Raw genomic sequence first — 23,035 nt, 5'->3', positions numbered from 1 at the left:
GGATACTGATATAACTACTGAATAAAACTGCCATTCAACATTATAATCTCACATGTGTAATGTGTTGTCAACTGAGTGCTGCATAGCTTGTCTCAGTAGGTCCCCTGGTGGGCAATGATGGCCTATGAGCTTTTTCCCACACTGTATTTCCAAAACGAGAATTATTTTTTGAGCCTTAACGGTCGCCATATGATTGTGCAACCTGCGCGCGGGATATTTAACAGACGTAAACAAACCACGGAGAAACATGGGAGTCTAGCTAGCTAGCTAATCAATTGTTGTAGCAACTGTCATGTATATTTTGTCAACTTAACTATTCATCTACAGCAGTTAACATATCCTAACCACCCCATTGATCACCAGAGACGAGGAAAATGGTAAGTAGTTCGTTGCTAATACGCTTGTTGTCGAAGCAGCAGTTGCTAGCTCGCTAACGTTAGCTAGTTAGCGCAGTGCATAGCCAGAATGTTGAATACAATTCAATTTGATCTCACTCTACCCGTTTCCTTGGTGGTTGGTCCTTATGCAGCGCGGAATTTGAGACACCATATCCACAAAAATCCAAGCTGCGAACAGACTGGTTTTCTGAATGGTTCTCTATTTCCTCACCTGACAAATCCCTTTTGTCTCTACTTCACCTCATGTCAACAACAAAAATCCTACATGTGCGCCATATATATGCATGAGGCTTGTGGGGGAACATTTATTTTGACATAAGGAGGAGCAGAGAGAAAATGATTTGTGACATTAAATGGTCTACTCAAATGTGTATTATGTCATGACAGAGGAGAAGCCTAGCACCAAGCCAGGTTGCCAAAAGGAAGCATGGAGGAGATTCGTCCGAGGATGAGGATTGGAATCCAGAAGAAGATGTAAGTTATGTTTGGGTTGATTAGATACTCATCCGTTTTGACTATGATGTCCTACTTATATTTCACTGTCAAGCAGATCGGATAACACATGTTGTTTCAGACCAAAATAAGGAAGGGAGGAAATGAAAGCAGAGAAAGCTATATCTCTCCCTTCAGAAAGCCTTTGTCACAGTTGACCAACCAGCCTGTATGTGTGGACAGCAATGCACATGTGAGTATGGTCATTTTGACGCATAAATGAATTTGACAAGTGTGTGGCATGTGCTTACACAAACAATCCGTATAATGCTGCTATAGACATGCCAATTATTGTGAAGTACTTTGTTCATGGATGTATTGTCTTTACAGGAAGCCTTAATTAGAAGTATTCTCTCAAAACCTTTTAAAATCCCCATCCCCAATTACACAGGTAAGTAAATATGTCAAATCAATGTTGCTACCCTAGGTCTTCTCCACATATCTCTATATGACTATCTTTAGGAACAGTCTCAGTATATTATGCTAAGTAATGGATCTATCTATTACAATGGTATTGTGTTTGTTCTATAGGCTCTCTGGGGATAAGAGCACTAGGACTGAAGCGTGCGGGGGTAAGGAAGTCTCTTCACGACCCATTTGAAAACGGTGCACTGGTCCTCTATGAGCCTCCAGTGCTGAGCGCTCATGAGCTGATAAAAGCAGAGAAGTGAGTTAATCTCAATATTTAGGGAGGGATTAGAAAATGTTGACGTGAAGTCCGTAGCACAATTATGGTAGGGAGAGATTAGGAAAAACATTGTGATGGGAAGTCAATAGCTCAGCTACTGTCTCAGATCGTTATAAAGATCAGACTTTTGGTGATAACTTTGCACAAAATGACATGTTGTAGTAGAAGTTTATTAATATGTCTCTCTGTGTGCAGAGATAAACTGCCTGTACATGTTGTCGTGGATCCAGTCCTTGGAAAGGTCCTCAGACCCCATCAGAGAGAGGTACAGTCTCTTTGTAAATCTTGATACTTTTCTGTGTCCCAAATGGCACTTTTTTCCCTATATAGTGCACTAGTTTTGACCAGGGCCCAGAGCACACTTAATTGTATTTGTGTATACATTTGTTTCTAATAACCAGATTTTGTTGTATTCTGTCAGGGAGTGAAATTCCTGTGGGACTGTGTGACCGGGAGACGTATTGCCGACTCGTATGGCTGCATCATGGCTGATGAGATGGGGCTGGGGAAAACCCTGCAGTGTATTGCCCTAATGTGGACCCTGCTGCGCCAGAGTCCTGATGCCAAGCCTGAGATAGACAAGGCCATTGTTGTTTCACCCTCCAGTTTGGTTCGTAACTGGTACAATGAGGTGGGAAAGTGGCTGGGTGGACGCATCACACCGGTGGCCATCGATGGTGGATCCAAGGAGGAGATAGACAAAAAACTAGGTAGGTTTGTTTTGACCATTAAGCATTATTCCTGTTGTGGCAATACTTTTAGCAGTGGCACGGTTGTTCCCAGGACTCCCTTGGGAAACGGTGACAATTGTTACTTAGTGGACTATTCAGGCTAAATAAATAAGAATAACGTAAACCCTGTTCAATGTTAACATTTTATGTGCTTGACAGTGAACTTCATGACCCAGCATGGCTTGAGGGTTCCTACTCCAATCCTGATAATTTCATACGAGACGTTCCGGCTTCATGCTGAAGTTCTACACAAAGGAAAAGTGGGACTTATCATCTGTGATGAGGTACCGTGACGAGGAGATGTAGGCCAATATTCACAATGTGGTGCTGATCTAGGATCAGGTCCCCACTTATTAATTACCGATCCTAGATCAGCACTCCTACTCTATGTTTTATGAACACATGTCCTGGTTCTTAGGCTTCTGCTTAGGTTTTGGATTGATGTTATCCTCAAATGGACCATATACAAGTAGTAATAGTTGTAATATATTGTGTTCATTTCCAGATTTGATTTAACGTGGTTATGCCAATAGCACCTTGTTCCTTGTGCACCCTGTAGGGTCATCGGCTGAAGAACTCGGACAACCAGACGTACCAGGCTCTGAATGCTATGAGTGCCCAGAGGAGGGTGCTTATCTCAGGCACTCCCATTCAGAATGACCTGCTGGAATACTTCAGTCTGGTGCACTTTGTCAACGCTGGCATCCTGGGTAAGCTGACACTACATGGAGGCAAATGGACAAAATTCTATAAAAAGTTGATGTGAAAATTTCTAAGGTATATATGCTTTTCTGAATAGACGGAGAGACATGTTAAATGAGGTCGGTTAGATCTCCCCTTCTCTGCCTTCTAACTGTCCTCCTGTGGTTTTTCTTTCCCTTCTCAGGAACAGCCCAGGAGTTTAAGAAGCGTTTTGAGCTCCCCATCCTGAAGGGTCGTGATGCAGACGCCAGCGACAAAGACAGGCAGTCTGGAGAGGAGAAACTCAAGGAGCTGATCAGCATTGTCAATGGGTAAACCTCACACTTTGCTGAAGACTTAATAGTTTACCTACAACACAATGGACATCTTTATGGTCATGTGTATTTTCAGACTATCTGCCTAATATATCTTAGCTTGGCTGAAGCGCAGAACCACATGGTACACAGTGAGCAAGTCGGTCGCTTTAGTCAGGCAAAACATAACTACTTAATATGTCCGGGACAATACCAGTTCGTGATACTCGTTAGTATCGTGGCAAGGAAGCAAAACATGAAACTTTAGGAAAACCAAAATCCTTATGTTGTCATCCAGACTCTCATTTGATTTATTTTCTATAGCACACTATATTTGACATACAGTAGGTTTTTAAAGGGCCAGAGAGTTTGGTCTGCTTCGTGTTTTCATTTTTACCATGGAAAAACTTCTGTGATACTGGTATCGTCACAGCCCTATACTTAATATTTTTCTCTCCTTGGTGGTTTTAGATGCTTGATTCGGAGAACCTCAGACATCCTCTCAAAGTATCTTCCTGTTAAGATCGAGCAGGTCGTCTGTTGCAGGTCACTCTTCCATTTTCATGTATTTTTACATTTTAAGATTTTATTATATGTATTGATTGCAACTGACCACTGATAATGGTATTTCTGATGGTAATTAACAGGTGTGTTTAGTGTCACAAATAATGGTGTCGTGGTTCAACTAATTGCAAATGTATACTATAAAAATAAGTTGATGTTGGATAGTAAACCAATACCAAAAAAGTCTTTGTGCAACCAAACTTCCAGAAGTAATCAAGGCACTCTCATTTAGTGGAAAGATTTAAAAGCCTGTATTGTTCACAGCTTAATATTTGCGTGTTCTCTTCAGGCTGACCCCCCTCCAGTCAGAGCTGTATAAACTGTTCCTGAGGCAGGCTAAGCCCTTACAGACACTGCAGCAGCAGGGCAAGATCAGTGTCTCCTCTCTGTCCTCCATCACCTCTCTCAAGAAGCTCTGTAACCGTAAGTGTCCAAACGACAAATCAACTGGTGCTTTCTTATATGTATTGTCTTTATTGTATTATTAGTGAAGTCCTCCCATGTACATTTCTGTCCTGACACAACTTGTTTTTGTTGTTGTGTGTGTGTGGATATCCATTTGTTAGCTGTTTGGTTTTGCGTCAGTGTTTGTTGGTCTGTTGTATTGTGACTTATTTCTCCTTTGCCTCCCAGACCCGGCTCTCATCTATGATAAGTGTGTGGAGCGAGATGAGGGCTTCGATGGGGCCCTGAATCTCTTCCCTACAGGATACTCCACCAAGGCTGTGGAGCCACAGCTTTCTGGTAAGAACACCATATTTCCATTTTGGAAGGATTAGGGACAGGTAACACTTTTAGAACTCGCAGATATAATTCATTACATTATCCCCTTATAAATAAGCAATAAGGCCTGAGGAGTGTGGTATATGGCTAATATTCCACAGCTAAGGGCTGTTCTTATGCACAATGTAACGCGGAGTGCTTGGACACAACCCTTAGCCATGGTACATTGGCCATATAAAACATACCCCAGAGGTGGCTTATTGCTATTATAAACTGGTTACAAACAAAAAAAGTGTCATACCAATGGTATACAGTCTGATACACCACAGCTTTCAGCCAATCAGCATTCAGGGCTTGAACCACCTGATTTTATAATGAATTATAATCACTCCATTGTTAATATGGGATCTATAATGACGTTGATCTTTCCTCCAGGTAAAATGCTGGTTCTGGACTATATCCTGGCCATGACCAGAAGCACCACCAGTGACAAAGTGGTGTTGGTCTCCAACTACACACAAACACTGGACCTCTTTGAGAAGCTCTGTCGAACTCGAAGGTAAGAAAGGAACTAACACAGGAGCTGTCACATCCATTGTTTTCAGTTATTCTTGAAAATGAACTTTGAGAATGGAAAGAAACCACTTTCTTCTTTTGATCAGATACCTCTACGTTCGGCTTGATGGCACAATGTCCATCAAGAAGAGAGCAAAGATAGTGGAGAGGTTCAACAGCCCATCTGTAGGTAGTGAACATGTTGTAAATGGCATCTTGCTATAAGTGTTTGTTTGATCACAAGTATTTACATGACATCTCTCTCACTCAGAGCCCAGAGTTCATATTTATGCTGAGCAGCAAAGCTGGGGGGTGTGGCCTGAATCTGATTGGTGCTAATCGCCTGGTGATGTTTGACCCTGACTGGAACCCAGCCAATGACGAGCAGGCCATGGCTCGAGTCTGGAGAGACGGACAGAAAAAGACCTGCTACATCTACAGACTGCTTTCAGTGAGTAGAACAGAGAATGACTAGAGGATCATACTGAAAAGTGGTGTCAATTCATTCATTTGATTTATATCGCTTTTCCAAGTGCTTGGGGAGGGAGGGGAGACTCGCCTCGGGAATGGAGCATGGTGGTATTTGCAATTGAACTATCAAAATGGTGTTTTGACTTAAAACACCATTTTGATAGTTCAATTGCAAATACCACCATGCTCCATTCCCGAGGAATGTGTATGACTGACAGTTGCTCTGTGTGAATGTGTGTTCCTGCAGACAGGGACAATTGAGGAGAAGATCCTTCAGAGGCAGGCCCATAAGAAGGCTCTGAGCAGCTGTGTGGTGGACGAAGAGCAGGATGTGGAGAGACACTTCTCTCTGGGGGAGCTACGAGAACTCTTTCATCTCAATGAGGAGACCACCAGTGACACGCATGACAGGTACACACACACACACGACCGGTACAAATACAGTTCGCAGCAGCCCATTGGCAGTAATTTAAAGATGGTTGCGGTCAATTCTTGGATGTCGTTACATCCTCCCTCTTTGGAAGAGTTCACTAATGTCAGCTATTCTGTCTCCTGTGCCCCTGCCAGGTTCCGCTGTCGGCGCTGTGTGAATGGGCGACAGGTGCGGCCCCCTCCTGAGGACTCTGATTGTACCTGTGACCTGTCCCAGTGGCAACACTGCTCTGACAAGAGGGGCCTGAGAGACCCCATACTGCAGGCCTCCTGGGACGCTGCCATCTCCTTTGTCTTCCACCAGCGCTCCCACGAGGACCAGAGAGGGGTCGTGTGACAGACAGGCGGTCTGAGACAACCAGGAGTCATGGTATTTGACGAGAGGACCTAGCCCTGAACCAAGGGCGGCCAACCAGCACATAGGAGCAACGTTACTGGACAAGAGGGCCCAGGAAAAAACTGTCTGTGCTGTCTGGAATCCTTGGGATGTCCGTACCCTAAACCGCTACCCCTTTTAAATTTCAATGTGGTAGGGATGTCCCAAGGACCCAGGATTGCACGGACCCTAGGAAAACAGACATGCTATCTTATGATGGGAATACTACTTATCGTGATGGCTTCACGGCTGAATTCCCCCATACTCTTTATAAGGGTGTGTAACAGAGTAATAACCATATTGAAGACCATTTTCTTCTTATGAAAGACAATCCTACCTGCAATTGTCCACACATCTCTCTTTACAGTCTTTTGGGTTGTACCCACAGTGTAAATGTTATTGTTTTCTGTTAAATCGTATACTTTTTGTTTTGTAAAGAACTGACAATTTCACTAATGTCAGGATTTATTGAACCAGGACAAGTGTTCACAATTCAACAAACAAGACATTAACAAAACAATTATTTAAGGGCTGCAGATGCTGCATTAAAAATAGATGCTGAGTAAAGGGTAACAAACAAACATTGGTGAGCTGAACAATATAAAGGAAATGGTGCATTTTTGTTATTTTTCACACAATTAGGATAAAGTTCATTATTATTTCACAATTTGAAATGCCAAATAAGGCCACTTATTATTAGTTTTTTTTGGCTTTAGGCATGCAACAGTCTTGACTAGGGTTGTAAAGGAAGGGTATACTACTGGATGTATTTCCAGTTTACCAGTGAACTACCAGAATGTTAGATTAGATTATGTAGAATCCTCCATCAAGACAGCTAGTGGCACTTTTGCGTATTTAAGACTTGTACAGGTGCATAATAACCTCTGGCCCTTTGTGTGGCCTTACCACATGTAAAATATTTTATAGAGTGACAGTTGTAAAACATTACCCTAAATATAAACCATTGGTGTTTAATATGAGGGTTTCAGCATGAAATATATATTTCTATATTTACAGTATTTCTTGCCAATGTTTTGGAGTCTAACTGGCGGCAGTTGTGAAGAAAATCAGTGGGAAGAGTTGCAGAGTTAACTGAAAATAATGCCATTGATGATTAGATGCTTCCCCATCCCCCATTAATTGGGCTATTTTCTCTTGAACCATGTGGTCTCTGTACTAGAAACTCATGGGCACATTAATATATATATCAGCAAACTTAATGTGTAGATATTTGTATGAACATAAGATTCAACAACTGAGGCAAACTGAACAAGTTCCACAGACATGTGACTAAAAGAAATTGAATAATATGTCCCTGAACAAAGGGGAGGTCAAAATCAAAAGTAACAGTATCTGGTGTGGCCACCAGCTGCATTAAGTACTGCAGTGCATCTCCTCATGGACTGCACCAGATTTGCCAGTTCTTGCTGTGAGATGTTACCCCATTCTTCCACCAAGGCACCTGCAAGTTCTCTGACATTTCTGGGGGGAATGGCCCTAGCCCTCAGCCTCCGATCCAACAGGTCCCAGACGTGCTCTGATCCGGGCTCTTTGCTGGGCATGGCAGAACACTGAAATTCCTGTCTTGCAGGAAATCATGCACAGAAAGAGCAGTATGGCTGATGGCATTGTCATGCTGGAGGGTCATGTTAGGATGAGCCTGCAAGTAGGGTAACACATGAAGGAGGAGGATGTCTTCCCTGTAACGCACAGCGCTGAGATTGCCTGCAATGACAACAAGCTCAGTTCGATGATGCTGTGACACACCTCCCCAGACCATGACGGACCCTCCACCTCCAAATCAATCCCGTTCCAGAGTACAAGCCCTCAGTGTAACGCTCATTCCTTCGACGATAAACGCGAATCCGACCATCATCCCTGGTGAGACAAAACCACAACTTGTCAGTGAAGAGCACTTTTTGCCAGTCCTGTCTGGTCCAGCATCGGTGGGTTTGTGCCCATAGGTGACGTTGTTGCCGGTGATGTCTGGTGAGGACCTGCCTTACAACAGGCCTACAAGCCCTCAGTTCAGCCTCTCTCAGGCTTTGCGGACAGTCTGAGCACTGATGAAGGGATTGTGCGTTCCTGTTGTAACTCGTGCAGTTGTTGCCATCCTGTACCTGTCCCGCAGGTGTGATGTTCGGATGTACCGATCCTGTGCAGGTGTTACACGTGGTCTGCCACTGCGAGGACGATCTGCTGTCCGCCCTGTCTCCCTGTAGCGCTGTCTTAGGCATCTCACAGTACGGACATTGCAATTCATTGCCCTGGCCACATCTGCAGTCCTCATGCCTCTTTGCAGCATGCCTAAGGCATGTTCACACAGATGAGCAGGGAGGGACCCTGGGCATCTTTTGGTGTTTTTCAGAGTCAGGACACAAAGAGGCCTTTCTACTAAGTTTTCATAACTGTGACCTTAATTGCCTACTGTCTGTAAACTGTTAGTGTCTTACCGACCATTCCACAGGTGCATGTTCATTAACTGTTTATGGTTCATTGAACATGCATGAGAAACAGTGTTTAAACACTTTACATTGAAGATATCTTTGAAAGACAGGGTCCTGAAAAAGGGGCGTTTCTTTTTTTGATGAGTTTATTTATATATACACATATAATCATACTAAATTTAGATTATCCATTGAAAGTAAATGTTAATCCAGGACTAGGCTTAATCTGGGTCTGGGAATCTATACTGAAATGCTAGGTTATCAGTCACCTGAGTGGTGTGGGCCGGGGGATGCTTCTCATTGGGACTTTGTGGAACTCTGCTACAGAGTGCATCTCCATGGAATGACCTGAGGGGTTAAGAGGACATTATAACATTTGGTGCCAGCTGTAATAAAATAATTTAAAAAACATAATATACACTACATGGCCAAAAGTATGTAGACAACCCCACTAGGCAGGGTAGCCTAGTGGTTAGAGCGTTGGACTAGTAACTGGAAGGTTGCAAGTTCAAACCCCCCTACCTGACAAGCTGTCGTTCTGCCTCTGAACAGGCAGTTAACCCACTGTTCCTAGGCCGTCATTGAAAATAAGAATTTGTTCTTAACTGACTTGCCTAGTTAAATAAAGGTTAAAATTAGTGCGTTCTACTATTTCAACCATGCAATCTCCATAGACAAACACTGACTTTCAACTTGGCACAGTAATTGAATGCCACCTTTCCAACAAGTCAGTTCGTCAAATGTATGCCCTGCTAGAGCTGCCCTGGTCAACTGTAAGTGCTGTTATTGTGAAGTGGAGATGTCTAGGAGCAACAGCAGCTCAGCCACAAAGTGGTAGGACACACGAGCTCACAGAACGGGATCGCTGAAGCGCGAGAGTTCCAAACTGCCTCTGGAAGCAACGTCAGCACAAGGACTGTTCGTCGGTAGCTTTATGAAATGGGTTTCCATGGCCAAGCAGCCGCACAAAAGCCAAAGACCACCATACGCAATGTCAAGTGTCGGCTGGAGTTGTGTAAAGCTCGGTGCAGTGGCACTCCTCTCTGGAGTGATGAATCTGGCAGTCTGACGGACGAATCTGGGATTAGTGGATGCCAGGAGAACGCTACCTGCCCGAATGCATAGTGCCAACTGTAAAGTTTGGTGAAGGAGGAATAATGGTCTGGGGCTGTTTTTCATGGTTCGAGTGAAGGGGAAATTGTAACGCTACAGCATACAATGACATCAGATGATTCTGTGCTTCCAACTTTGTGGCAACAGTTTGGGGAAGGCGCTTTTTCCTGTTTCAGGATGACGATGCCCCCGTGCACAAAGCGAGGTCCATACAGAAATGGTTTGTTGAGATCGGTGTGGAAGAACTTGACTGGCCTGCACAGAGCCCTGACCTCAACCCCATTAACACCTTTGGGATGTTCGGCTGCGAGCCAGGTCAAATCGCACATCAGTGCCCGACCTCACTAATGTTCTTGTGGCTGAATGGAAGCAAGTCCCCGTGACAATATTCCAACATCTAGTAGAAAGCCTTCCCAGAAGAGGAGGCTGTTATAGCAGAAAAGGGGGACCAACTCCATATTAATTCCTATGATTTTGGAATGAGATGTTTGACGAGCAGGTGTCCACATACTTTATAATAATAACAAATTGTTCATTAAGATATTTAGACTTTTAGAATTGTATCCTCTTAAGGGATAGTCACTGAGGCTCAGTAAATCTGAATTTCTTCACTGGACCAAGTACAATTAATTGACTAATTAGGGTTGGGTACTAGCCAATTCATGTATTTTAAATGCATTTACAAACACACCACAATTAGCTAAAATAGCTGAGAGACACTTACCAAGAGTTAAATAAAGTTTAAAAAAAATAAAAAGCTTTCTTGTCCAGTACATCATGTGATGACTGACAGTTGAGGCATATCTTCTTCAAGCATAGGTTGGTAGCACCTTATTAAATGGAAAAGTGACCAATTCGGGAACATTTTGGCGAACTCCTGGCAGACTTGATACAAGCTATTGTGTAATGATGTAATTCTTCACTGGATTGGTCTGAACCTTTGCACACACTGCTGTCATCTTGTGGACAACACCTAGATTACACCTATAATCCTTTCTCAATGTATGGCTTTTCTCTTGCTTTCTCTAGCAAGATGATGGAACAAAAAAAATAAACATTTTTGTTTGTTTGTATTATCTTTAACCAGGTCTAATGTGTTATTCTCCTACATTAATTTCACATCTCCACAAACTTCAAAGTGTTTCCTTTCAAACGGTATCAAGAATATACATATCCTGGCTTCAGGTCATGAGCTACAGGCAGTTCGATTTGGGTATGTCATTTTAGGAGAAAATTGAAAAAAAGGTGTCTAGTCCTTGGCAAGGACAGGCTCGTGGTAATGGCTGGAGCAGAGTAGTGGAATGATATCAAACACATGGGTTCGATTAATTTCACCACTGAAATACCTCAAAATAGCTAACTAGTTTGCCATTTAATTGTAAAATATCTCTTCTTCAAATTGATGTTTTGTGGACGTCCGGTTAGTCCTTTCTGTCCAACCGCCGGTGTGTAGCTTGAACCGCATGCGCAGATTTGTACCAGTCAAAATCCTCAGCGGTTTATTTGGCTAACAAGTGAATACTTCTTCGTATTTTAACTTTTCTTATTGGTTAGAGATGGCCGCTAGATATGATAGAGCTATAACAGTATTTTCCCCCGATGGACACCTGTTTCAAGTGGAATATGCACAAGAGGCTGTGAAAAAAGGCTCTACTGCGGTGAGTGTTATTACTACTAGCTAAGTTAGCTAGCTAGCCAATTTAGCAAGGCTAACGTTATCTTTAGTTACTTTTCACTCTCTTGCATTTGTCATAACGTTACTTCATTTGCTTTGTGAATTTGAGCTTACAATTGATAGCTGAATTAGCTAGATAAGATGATTATTCGATATAGCTAACTTGCTAACAACGAGATACACATTCAGCGGGGACAGCATGACTTGCATGTAATTGCTAACCCTCCAACTAGCCCAGCTAGCTAGCAAACAGGTTTTGTTCAACGTTGTCTTTATTGCAGTTGCAATGCGCATTTCAGAACATGGTAATATACTGACTAATCATTGTTATTTTGTGCAGGTGGGCATCAGAGGGAAAGACATTGTCGTTTTGGGTGTTGAGAAAAAGTCTGTAGCTAAACTCCAAGAGGAGAGGACTGTACGCAAAATATGTGCACTTGATGATCATGTCTGTATGGCATTTGCAGGTAAGACCATCCATTTACTCACACACCCAGTCCTAACCACCTGTTATCAGTCTGATTCGCCTAGTTAGCTAGTTTTTATTGAGCCTTGCTGTAGTTCTCACTGGTTTTCAATAAACTTTGATTTGATTTCAGATGCAGAACTGGTTTTGTTAGTCGAAAAGCAGGTATTTTGTGTCAGTTTTGAGTAAAAGGCCTGAAATGTAGAATGTTGTGACTCAGACATTGTCCCTCTCTTCTGTCCTTCCAGGTCTGACGGCCGATGCTCGTATCGTTATCAACAGAGCCAGGGTGGAGTGTCAGAGCCACCGGCTTACTGTAGAGGACCCTGTTACTGTGGAGTATATCACACGCCACATTGCCACACTCAAACAGGTAGACTGCATGCAAAACACACTGGTATGAACATGCTTCACTGCCATAGAAATGAATGTTTCTTGGTAGTGGTAGTCATCCTGGTTTCATTCAGTTTTCTTCCATTGGGTGCCTAATGAACATGATCCAGGCAGTCTCTCACACAGTCAAACCCATTGAGTAAGTGTGTGAGTCTCTCTTTATCCCCCCCTTCAGCGCTACACACAGAGTAATGGACGCAGACCCTTCGGTATCTCTGCTCTGATCGTGGGCTTTGACAACGATGGAACCCCACGACTCTACCAAACGGACCCATCTGGAACATATCATGCCTGGAAGGTGTGTAACACTGTCCTCTCTCTTATGTATAGTAGATCACAATCTGCTATCCTGCTAAATGGGTAGAAAACAACACAAAGGCCCGCACACTAATGCTGGCATTATCCAATCTGTTTGGTGAATTTTTCACTTTGGGGGTGTGGTTTATTCTTAGTGTTCCATTTTCTATGTGTAACCTCTCTCTTGTCCTTCTCCCCTGCAGGCCAATTCTATCGGTCGCAGTGCAAAGACTGTCCGGGAGTTTCTGGAGAAGAACTACACAGACGAGGCCATCGCTACTGACAACGAGGCTATAAAGCTGGCCATCAAAGCCCTGCTGGAGGTAGGCTAACATAAGGCACTAATATTTGCTTGATTCACACTAGAAGGCCAACAAGGCAAGCTGTACTAGGCTGGCCTGATTACCCATCTACCATAGTTTCTGGAAATGAAAATATCTGAGCCGGGAACAATATGGTTCATGTTGACCCTATAATGTGAATTGGGCAACTAAGTCACTAATGGGTGTTGATGGTAATGAACATGCTTACCTCCTGACCCTATGCTTTACAGGTTGTTCAGTCAGGAGGAAAGAACATTGAGCTGGCAGTGATCAGGAGGAATCAGCCACTGAAGGTACACACACAAACACTAAAAGCAGTTAACTGAACAATTAATTATCATTTGAAATCATTACTAATTCCCTGTTTTGTACATCTTTATCAGCTTTTGGAGTCTAAAGAAATTGAAACCCTTGTGGCTGAAATCGAGAAGGAGAAAGAGGAGGAGGCAGAGAAAAAGAAGCCGAAAAAATCGACATAAATCAAACTAGTCTGTCACATTACCTGTTTTCAGTTTGTGTGAGGATAGGCTTCAATAAGGGTGAACACAAACACCCCCTTTATCCTAGACACAGACTCGTCTCCATTTTATATATTTTGTTCTGTAGTGTGGCTACTACTGTTGTTATCACATTATTCTGACCCTGAACTGAAGCATTGGACTCAAGTAATGCTTTTATAAATTGAACCTTGAATAATAAAGATTGTGATTTTATTTTTGACTGCTCAAAGGGGTATCATTACCATGTTGTAAAATAACTGTTACTCTTGGGCATTGTTGACCTGATGGGATAATGAGATGTGAGTGCAGTGCATTCTTATTTGCTTACATAGGAAATAGAATAGAACCAAGAGATGCAAATTTTCATTATGGATGATTGCAAATAGTACTGCATTGGGCAATTTAGTTTTGTATTGGGCCAGTAACCGAAAGCAAGGCACTTAGCCCTAATTGCTCTGGATAAGAGCATCTTAAATTACTCAAATGTAAATGTGCTGTAGCCTAACTTTTGTGTGCAAATAATGGGTGTACACAGTATTTCCAGAACTGATGTAGTGAAATTGAGTATAGTTCAACCTTTGGGGACGCTTGGCTTCCAGGCAGCATTTATTCTCCGGGAAACACCAGTATCGCGTGCAGGTGGCTCATATTTATGCGTCATCGCGTAAACCAGCCAATGAGAGTACAGTATAACAGAATCCCTCGCGCTTTCAGAGCAGATTCCGCATGCACGCTCCACATGGCTACAAATTCATGGTCACTTGCTGGGCGCGTGGGTTTGAAGATGAATGAACACGACTAAGGTTAAACCTGCTGTTTTTCTGTGATTCCTAGACTGGCATTTCCAACAATTCACTAGACCTGTTCCACTTGCTGTTTATTGGTGGTGCTAGTCAGTTGCCCGCTAACTAGCGACAAAAAGCAACTACCAAAGGATTGCTATGGTGAGGTCATCTGAGAGATATTATTGCAAACTAAGTTATTGTATGTTTCAATTTAGATTTCAAAGTCATGCCAACCACCGAAAACTCCGCAAATGAAACTCCAAATCAGGCAGAGAAAAGTGCCTCCCCGGCAAACAGTGGCAGTGGAACCGCGAATATCTCGGACACTATTGTGCAGGTGGGAGCGACAGTCAAAGCCCCGACACCTTCTGCCAGTTGCCCTGCAATACCCGCCTTCATTTCGAAAGGTACGACGAAAGACCCCGACCCTGCCCAAACCCAGCCACAGAACGCAAATAATGGATCCAGTGCCACCCAGCTTCCCTTGTCCGTGATGCATGTTGCACCTACTACCGCAACCGTGACTGTCACACCTGTCCAGGCGAGCACTCAACCGGTCACGTCATCCACAACCATAAAGTCAGTCGTGAGCAACCTGCCTCCAACGGTGGTCATGATAACCACGGGACTGAGACCCATTTCTCCAATGGTTGCGGGACCGAGAGTGAGCTCTCCAACGGTGACCATGAGCTCTCCTTTGGGACCAGCGGTGACTCGAGTTGCCACCGCGACCCAGGCACCGGGGAAGGCTGCAGTGATAGCCATACCAAGACCAACAACTTTTCAGCAACCAGCTGCATCGATCAGACCCCCACAGACCACGTCTGTCCAGCTTCCAGCCAACTTTCATATCCCGCCAGGTGAGTGCCTGACCAGGCATCACCTGGAACTGATTGAAAGCAAAATGGAGGGAGGTAGGAGTAGTGATAAAAGTGCAAATGAGGTAGTGGATCTTGATTCATCTTTCCTCAATTCCTCACAACCACTCATCTCCTTCTCAAACCTTATTGGAGAAGTTCCAAGGTCCCCCCCCCCATGGACCTTCTCCTCCAATGCATTTTGAGGAGGAGAGATGACACAATGAATCAATAAAAGATTAGCTGGCAAAGTGTGTAGAGGTCGTCTTAAGGGGCACTTTTTAACATAGACACTGTTCTGTCGACAGGCATGGTGCTCATCCGTAGTGACAGTGGCCAACTGATGCTGGTGTCCCAACAAGCTTTGGCTGCAGCCCAGGGCCTCGCAGCCAGAACTCCTGGCACTGGGACCTCTCCTAGCCCTAGGCCACCAACCACACAGGTGTGTGTGGGGGGTGGCTGTGTGTGTGTTAACCTGTGACAGGTGTCTTATCATACTATGTACCTACCTGGAAGATGAATGTGTGTATTAGGGCTGTAACTGTGTGTTAGGGCTGTAACTCTGTCTGTGTGTGTGTGTTAACCTGTGACAGGGGTCTTATCATACTATGTACCTACCTGGAAGATGAATGTGTGTGTTAGGGCTGTAACTGTGTGTGTGTGTGTTAGGGCTGTAAATGTGTGTGTGTTAGGGCTGTGCACTGGATTTCCGCCTTACTGTGGATACAGATTCAGCTGTTATGTCATTAAAGGTGTCTGCAGCGACTGTCGTGAGAAAAGCTGAGAATCCAGGTGTGATCAGAGTGCCTCCTCCTCCTAGCCCCCTTGTGACCACAGCACAGAGTACACCCATGGTTAAGGTACGCTGGTCTCAACCAATGGTCAAGGTCTGGTTTAGTGTGTTATTTAACTACAGGTATGGTTTGATTTGTGGATAAAGAGTGGTTAATTTAGTGGGATAACATTGGACATTACTACTATGACTTTTCAGTTACCATTTTCTGTCTGCATGCATGTTTTTCTCTGCCTCACTCCAGGTCGTAGGGGCTGCTCCGACCCCTCCTGCAGGCCAGATCCAGATCCCCAGGCCGATGATCCGCCCAGTGGCCCCTGTCACAGTCACCCGTTCTCCTGGCCCTGGTCCTCTCATCGTCCCAACCAAACCCACCAACACCCCCAGGGCCACACACCCCACCATCACACCTGTGAGTCAGACCGCTGACTGGGATTGGCTAAAGCTATTGTTTAGCATATCTCTGGGTCATGTTCATTAGGGTGTAATGCTACAGAAAGTTCAAATAGAAATGTATAGTGTAAAAAAAATAAGTAGGTGGGTAGGTGGGGAATTTTATCAGCTCTATTCATTGCATTTCTATTGTCACATTTCACTTACCTGGATACACCCAAGGTTAGTATGTCTTTCTGTTGCTCAGTGTGACCTCTGACATCTCCCATTATGCTCTCTGTTCAGGAGGTCCTGGAGAATGTGAAGAAGTGTAAGAACTTCCTAGTGACGCTGATCAAGCTGGCCTCTAGTGGAACCCACTCTGCTGACATGGCCAAGAACGTCAGAGAACTCGTCAAGAGCCTGCTGGTACACACACACACACACACACACACACACACACACACACAATAAAATAAATAATACAAATACCGAGCTATAATGTGCACTACCATTCAAAAGTTTGGCGTCAACTAGAAATGTCCTTGTTTTTGAAAGAAAAGCATTTTTTTGTCCATTTAAAATAACATCAAATTTATTAGAAATACAGTGTAGACATTGTTAATGTGGTAAACTTTTGAAAGGTAGTGTATGCTCAAATCTTTTGGGAAAATGTATTATAAAATAATTGAAATGTCAGAAAGTAAAGGTAAAATGAATGTTATGTCCTTAAATAATTTGGGCACTGTGTGCTTAGGGTCATTGTCCTGTTGGAAGGTGAACCGTCAAACCAGTCTGAGGTCCTGAGGGTTTTGGAGCAGGTTTTCATCAAGGATCTCTCTGTACTTTGCTCCGATTCTGACTAGTCTCCCAGTCCCTGCCGCTGAAAAACATCCCCACCGCATGATGCTGCCACCACCATGCTTCACCGTAGGGATGGTGCCAGGTTTCCTCCAGATGTGACGCTTAGCATTGAGTTCCATCTTGGTTTCATCAGACCAGAGAATCTTGTTTTTCATGGTCTGAGTCACCTGTTTAGGTACCTTTTGGCTAACTCCAGCGGGATGTCGTGCCTTTTACTGAGGAGTGGTTTCCGTCCGACCACTACCATAAATGCCTGATTGGTAGAGTACTGCAGTTACGGTTGTCCTTCTGGAAGGTTCTCCCATCTCTACAAAAGGAACTCTGAAGCTCTTTCATATGTGGCACTCAGGTTCTTGCTCACCTCCCTGACCAAGGCCCTTCTCCCCCAATTGCTCAGTTTGGCCGGGCGGCCAGCTCTGGGAAGAGTCTTGGTGGTTCCAAACTTCTTTGATTTAAGAATGGAGGCGGCAACTGTGTTCTTGGCAACCTTCAATGCTACAGAAATGTTTTGGTACCCTTCCCCAGATCTGTGCCATGACACAATCCCGTCTCGGAGCTCTAGGGACAATTGGCTTGGTGTTTGCTCTGACATGCACTGTCAATTGTGGGACCTTTTTTATATAGACAGGTATGTGCCTTTCCAAATGATGTCCAATCAATTGAATTTACCACAGGTGGACTCCAATCAAGTGGTAGAAAAATATCAAGGATGATCAATGGGAACAGGATGCACCTGAGCTCAATTTCTAGTCTCATAACAAAGGGTCTGAATACTTATGTAAATAAGGTATTTTATTAAAAAATTTACATATACGTTTTCACTTTGTCATTATGGGGGTATTGTGTGTAGATTGATGAGGGAAAACATTTATTTAATCCATTTTAGAAAAAGGTTTTAACGTAACAAAATGTGGAAAAAGGGAAGGTGTCTGAGTACTTTCCAAATGCACTGTATTTACCTATTAGAAACTATTTGAATATCAAACTCACAATTATAATTACACAACCACACATTTACCAAAAAATGTGCTAATTGTGATGGTAGACATTTTGAAGAAGCAGAACTAAAAAAGGATGAAGGTGACAACCCCAAATGTGATCTCATTGAAAAGCCCAACATGTCCTCTAAGGTACAACAGGACCTAACTCGGTGGGCTTAGAAATACGGACCAAAAACGGCGTACTGGGTCTCAGGAGGATATACTGTAACATTTTAGAGTAAGACTAAAATACATAAACCATGCCTTCCAATAATGAGAAAGTAAAGTGTGCCGTGGCCTTCCTGTGAAGAAAATGTTTAAGGAGGGAGTCAAACCTGTGGCCCAGGATTATAGAGTAAAGAAAAATAGAAGGGAAATTTGAAACACTTATAGGATAACAGCTCAGCATCGTGTACTTAAAATGTAATATGGTCTGTTTGTTAATCGTGAAGTGTGAATGTACAAATATGATATTTAATAGGGGTTTAACTGGGTTGGTAACCAGGGAAAAGCACACTCACATGCTCACACTACTTAAATAATCACACATTCGAATGCTTTCTCATACACACTTTTTCCTGTCTCTCTCTTTTCTCCTCCAGGATGGGAGACTTGAACCTGAGGAGTTCACTGACCAACTCTACCGTGAGCTCAAGTCTTCTCCCCAGCCCTACCTGGTACCCTTTCTCAAGGTGATGTGATCAGAGAGAAACACCAACACACAAACAGGACATTCTCTTCCTTATTCACCTCCCTCTCATTCTCTCTGTTCTTCACTCACTCTCTCTTTCCTCTTCACTCCTAACTCCATACCTCCAGAAAAGTCTCCCAGCTGTGCGGCAGCTCACCCCCAACCCACAGCTCTTCATCCAGGAGGTTGACCAACCGAAGCCACAGGCTCCAGCCACCTCCAAGGCCCCGGCCTCCAAAGCCCCAGCCCCCACTGCAGGCCGCACCCCTACCCTCCTCTCCACCAACTCTAGGCCTGCCCACCTCAGCGCTGCTAGTGGCCAGTCAATCAAATCCACCCAGCTAGTAAGCCAGACTCTCAATGATTACCCAAGCATCAGGCAGAGGTTTCCGTCAGGATATAAGTTATCAATTTTATTCAACACAAATGCCAATCATGCCTATCCTACTGATCACACATATACCTATCACACAAACGCCAAGCATGATCCCAGGTCAGGGTCCTATATTCTCCGGTCTATATCCATTCAAAAGTTCTGGGCTTGGCGACTCCAACCCTGTATAATGTACCGGTACCTGAGGTTTACATAGTAATCCAGTTAAAGTGTAATATAGATGTAGAGTCCCTGTTGTGTAGCAGGCAGCTCACTTCTCAAAGTTCTTCTCTGCACTTTGTCTTCATTCTCTCTCTCTTAACACACAGAGCCCTGAGGTTAGGCCTAATTCCGTTAAGAGCCTAGGCTCAGGACTAACTAGGTTACAGCTACTGCTCCCAAAATGAGGATTCTCATCAGTTCTCTTCTGCACACAGACAGACTTCCCTCTGCAGACAGACACACACAGCTCTCTCACCTTCAGAGGGAAAACTTGTGGCAATATTTATTCAGATTTCCTGTAATGTTGATTAAGTAATTAACAGTGTGACGAACAGCTCTGTATGAGTGGATGTAGTTGTGTTTGTTTGGAGTTTTAGGAGCATCACACTCAGCATTATTCTTCAATCCCTGAGTAGATCATATACATGTCCAGATGGTCTGGTTTGTGAATGGTTTGTGTAATTGTGTTCGAGGCTCAGCCTGAGGTGTGTTTGCCCCACCACAGGTGATCCAGCGGCCTAGAGGTGTGGTGTATAAGCCTGCTGTGACAAACCCCGCCCCGGCCCGTACATACCTGTCTGTTCAGAACAGGAGCCTGGCCAAACCTATGGTCATACAGTCAGGACAGTACTACAACACAGGTAGAACCACACTCACCTGACAGTCTCTCTCACACACACACACACACACACACACACACACACACACACACACACACACACACACACACACACACACACACACACACAGGTAGAACAACACAGGTAGACACACACACACACACAGGTAGAACCACACACACACACACAGCAACACAGGTAGAACCACACACACACACACACAGCACTACAACACAGGTAGAACCACACTCGCCTGACAGTCTCACACACACACAGCACCACAACACAGGTCAACCACACCTTACACGTCAACTGACTAAGGCCTTTTTCTCCTCACTACTTTGTGTTCTCATCTTCCTTGTTGTTCCCCTAGGTGCTGTTGTCAGGCGGACTCCTTTCCTTGTCCCGCCGCCTCCAGCCCAGAGACACGCCTTCAAGGACAGTGTTGGTTCTTTCAGGTAACACATACATTTGTGACCAGAGCCTGTTGTACTGCACCAGAATGTATGGAGGGTCCAAATATTTTATAGCTATTCACTGAACGCTAATTCACTCTAAGCCAGACCCGAGTTATCTTGTTTGTCTGAGGTAGATTTTTTTCTGTTAACTCTGTTTACTTGCTTACCTCAGGGAGGAGGATGACATCAACGATGTGGCCTCCATGGCTGGGGTCAACGTGAGCGAGGAGAATGCTCGTATCCTAGCAACCAACTCTATGCTCGTGGGCTCTGTGGAGCGATCCTGTCAGGACAAACCCTTCCTGTCCCCAGCCCCGCTGCTCACACACATCCTCCACACTGGTACCCACAATCCTTCTCTCTACCCACAATCCACCTTGCTGCTACTCTCACACATCCTCCACACTGGTACCCACAATCCTTCTCTCTACCCACAATCCACCTCGCTGCTACTCTCACACATCCTCTACACCAGTATCCACAATCCCTCTCTTTTCCCACAATCCTCTACTGCTCACACGCATCCGCTACACCAGTATCCACAATCCCTCTCTTTTCCCACAATCCTCTACTGCTCACACGCATCCGCTACACCAGTATCCACAATCCCTCTCTTTTCCCACAATCCTCTACTGCTCACACACATCCTCCACACTGGTACCCACAATCCCTCTCTTTTCCCACAATCCTCTACTGCTCACACACATCCTCCACACTGGTACCCACAATCCCTCTCTTTTCCCACAATCCTCTACTGCTCACACACATCCTCCACACTGGTACCCACAATCCCTCTCTTTTCCCACAATCCTCTACTGCTCACACACATCCTCCACACTGGTACCCACAATCCCTCTCTTTTCCCACAATCCTCTACTGCTCACACACATCCTCCACACTGGTACCCACAATCCCTCTCTTTTCCCACAATCCTCTACTGCTCACACACATCCTCCACACTGGTACCCACAATCCCTCTCTTTTCCCACAATCCTCTACTGCTCACACACATCCTCCACACTGGTACCCAGTAAAGATGTACAACTTCTGCACTCCTTCTGTGCTTTAGATAGGCGTCATGCCTCTGGTCACCTGCAGGGAGCAATGTTGACTAGAAATGGACCTTTCTTAACCTCAGATACAGAAAACAATGAATCTCTCCCTGTCGCCTCAGTGTTTCAGAATTGTAGGAGAAATGAGGAGACTGGAATTAGTGTGGCATAGTGGCGATGTCAAAATGTTCCGAATTAAAGGTTTATATGACTGTAAGGCGTTACAGAGGGTAGTGCGTATGGCCCAGTGTATCACTGAGGCCAAGCTTCCTGCCATACAGGACCTAGATACTAGATGGTGTCAGAGGAAGTCTCAAGTCATAGACTGTTCTCTCTGCTACCGCACGGCATGTGGGACCGGAGCACCAGGTCTAGGTCCAAAAGGCTCATTAACAGCTTCTATCCCCAAGACATAAGACTGCTGAACAATTAATCAAATGGTCACCCGGACTCTCTCGCCTTCTCTCTCCATCGCTCTCTCTCTCAGGTGAGAAGTTTGGAGTGTCCGAGGTGGGGTCAGACGTGGTCAGTCTGGTGTCTCATGCCACACAGGAGCGTCTCAGAGACCTACTGGAGAAAGTCACAGTGGTGGCACAGCATCGCAAGATTGCCCTCAAGGTGTCCTACCCTGGCATCACTATATTATACACACTACAACAGCCCTACCCTGGCATCACTATATTATACACACTACAACAGCCCTACCCTGGCATCACTATATTATACACAAGCAATACAACAGGGGTCTCCAACTCTGCTTCTGGAGAGCTACTTGGAGTACAGGCTTTTGTTCCAGCCCAGCAGTAACACACCCGATTGGAAAATTCAACTTATCAAGCACTTCTCTCTGCTGGACCGTGATTAGGTGAATCGGGTATGTTAGTGAAGGGCCGGAGTAAAGTCCTGCACACCCAGAAGCTCTCCAGGAGTTTAGAAACCCTGCACTACACCATTATTATCAGTATGATGCCCTCATAATACACATACAACTGTAACAGCATTTCACAACTTGTACTACAGCTCTTGTAGAATCCTCATGGTCTCTCTGTGTAGGAGGACTACAGTCACGTTCAGACCAGTGATGTGCGTTCCCAGCTCCACTTCCTGGAAGAGCTGGAACGTCTGGAGAAGCAGAGGAGAGACGACGAGGAGAGGGAGACACTGCTCCGCGTCGCCAGGGTACATGTTGCAGACTAATAGGGTTTCAGTTTTGACAAGGGGTCACGAAGCTACTCAGACATGATTTTGAGTATTTAGCATTTTGTGGTGAATGAGTGCGAGTGATGGGTGCTACATTATTCATATTAGCTACTGTGTATTAAGTTCTTG

At 44.5% G+C, this 23,035-nt stretch overlaps 2 protein-coding genes across 2 annotated transcripts; both read left to right on the top strand.

The window, feature by feature from the left end:
• The first annotated feature begins 202 nt into the window (after positions 1-202).
• Positions 203-7,444, top strand: rad54l (RAD54 like). The gene is made up of 18 exons (XM_020499413.2): positions 203-377; positions 786-872; positions 973-1,083; positions 1,221-1,281; positions 1,422-1,557; positions 1,774-1,843; positions 2,000-2,288; positions 2,469-2,593; positions 2,869-3,019; positions 3,196-3,322; positions 3,776-3,850; positions 4,158-4,291; positions 4,502-4,612; positions 5,027-5,150; positions 5,254-5,332; positions 5,418-5,597; positions 5,865-6,028; positions 6,185-7,444. Exons 1-18 carry the CDS (start codon positions 375-377, stop codon positions 6,384-6,386), a joined length of 2,229 nt encoding a protein of 742 aa, XP_020355002.1. The 5' UTR covers positions 203-374; the 3' UTR covers positions 6,387-7,444.
• Positions 7,445-11,168: 3,724 nt separating this feature from the next.
• Positions 11,169-13,852, top strand: LOC109902778 (proteasome subunit alpha type-7). Its single transcript, XM_020499414.2, has 7 exons — positions 11,169-11,643; positions 12,001-12,127; positions 12,375-12,499; positions 12,695-12,817; positions 13,020-13,139; positions 13,370-13,432; positions 13,523-13,852. Exons 1-7 carry the CDS (start codon positions 11,542-11,544, stop codon positions 13,616-13,618), a joined length of 756 nt encoding a protein of 251 aa, XP_020355003.1. The 5' UTR covers positions 11,169-11,541; the 3' UTR covers positions 13,619-13,852.
• Positions 13,853-23,035: the final 9,183 nt, after the last annotated feature.

Source organism: Oncorhynchus kisutch, linkage group LG13, assembly GCF_002021735.2.
Source record: "Oncorhynchus kisutch isolate 150728-3 linkage group LG13, Okis_V2, whole genome shotgun sequence".
Classification (NCBI taxonomy): Eukaryota; Metazoa; Chordata; class Actinopteri; order Salmoniformes; family Salmonidae; genus Oncorhynchus; species Oncorhynchus kisutch.
The sequence above is the reverse complement of the archived record's forward strand: the minus strand, read 5'-3'. Positions and strand labels throughout refer to the sequence as shown.

Bases quoted from the DNA above. Each gene is read 5' to 3' on its own strand.
- LOC109902778 (XM_020499414.2), top strand. From the start codon at position 11,542: ATGGCCGCTAGATATGATAGAGCTATAACAGTATTTTCCCCCGATGGA. The intron at 11,644-12,000 runs GTGAGTGTTATT...TATTTTGTGCAG, and splicing joins TGAAAAAAGGCTCTACTGCG to GTGGGCATCAGAGGGAAAGA. The intron at 12,500-12,694 runs GTAGACTGCATG...CCCCCCCTTCAG, and splicing joins ACATTGCCACACTCAAACAG to CGCTACACACAGAGTAATGG.
- rad54l (XM_020499413.2), top strand. The intron at 1,282-1,421 runs GTAAGTAAATAT...TTTGTTCTATAG, and splicing joins CCCCATCCCCAATTACACAG to GCTCTCTGGGGATAAGAGCA. The intron at 5,598-5,864 runs GTGAGTAGAACA...GTGTTCCTGCAG, and splicing joins ACATCTACAGACTGCTTTCA to ACAGGGACAATTGAGGAGAA.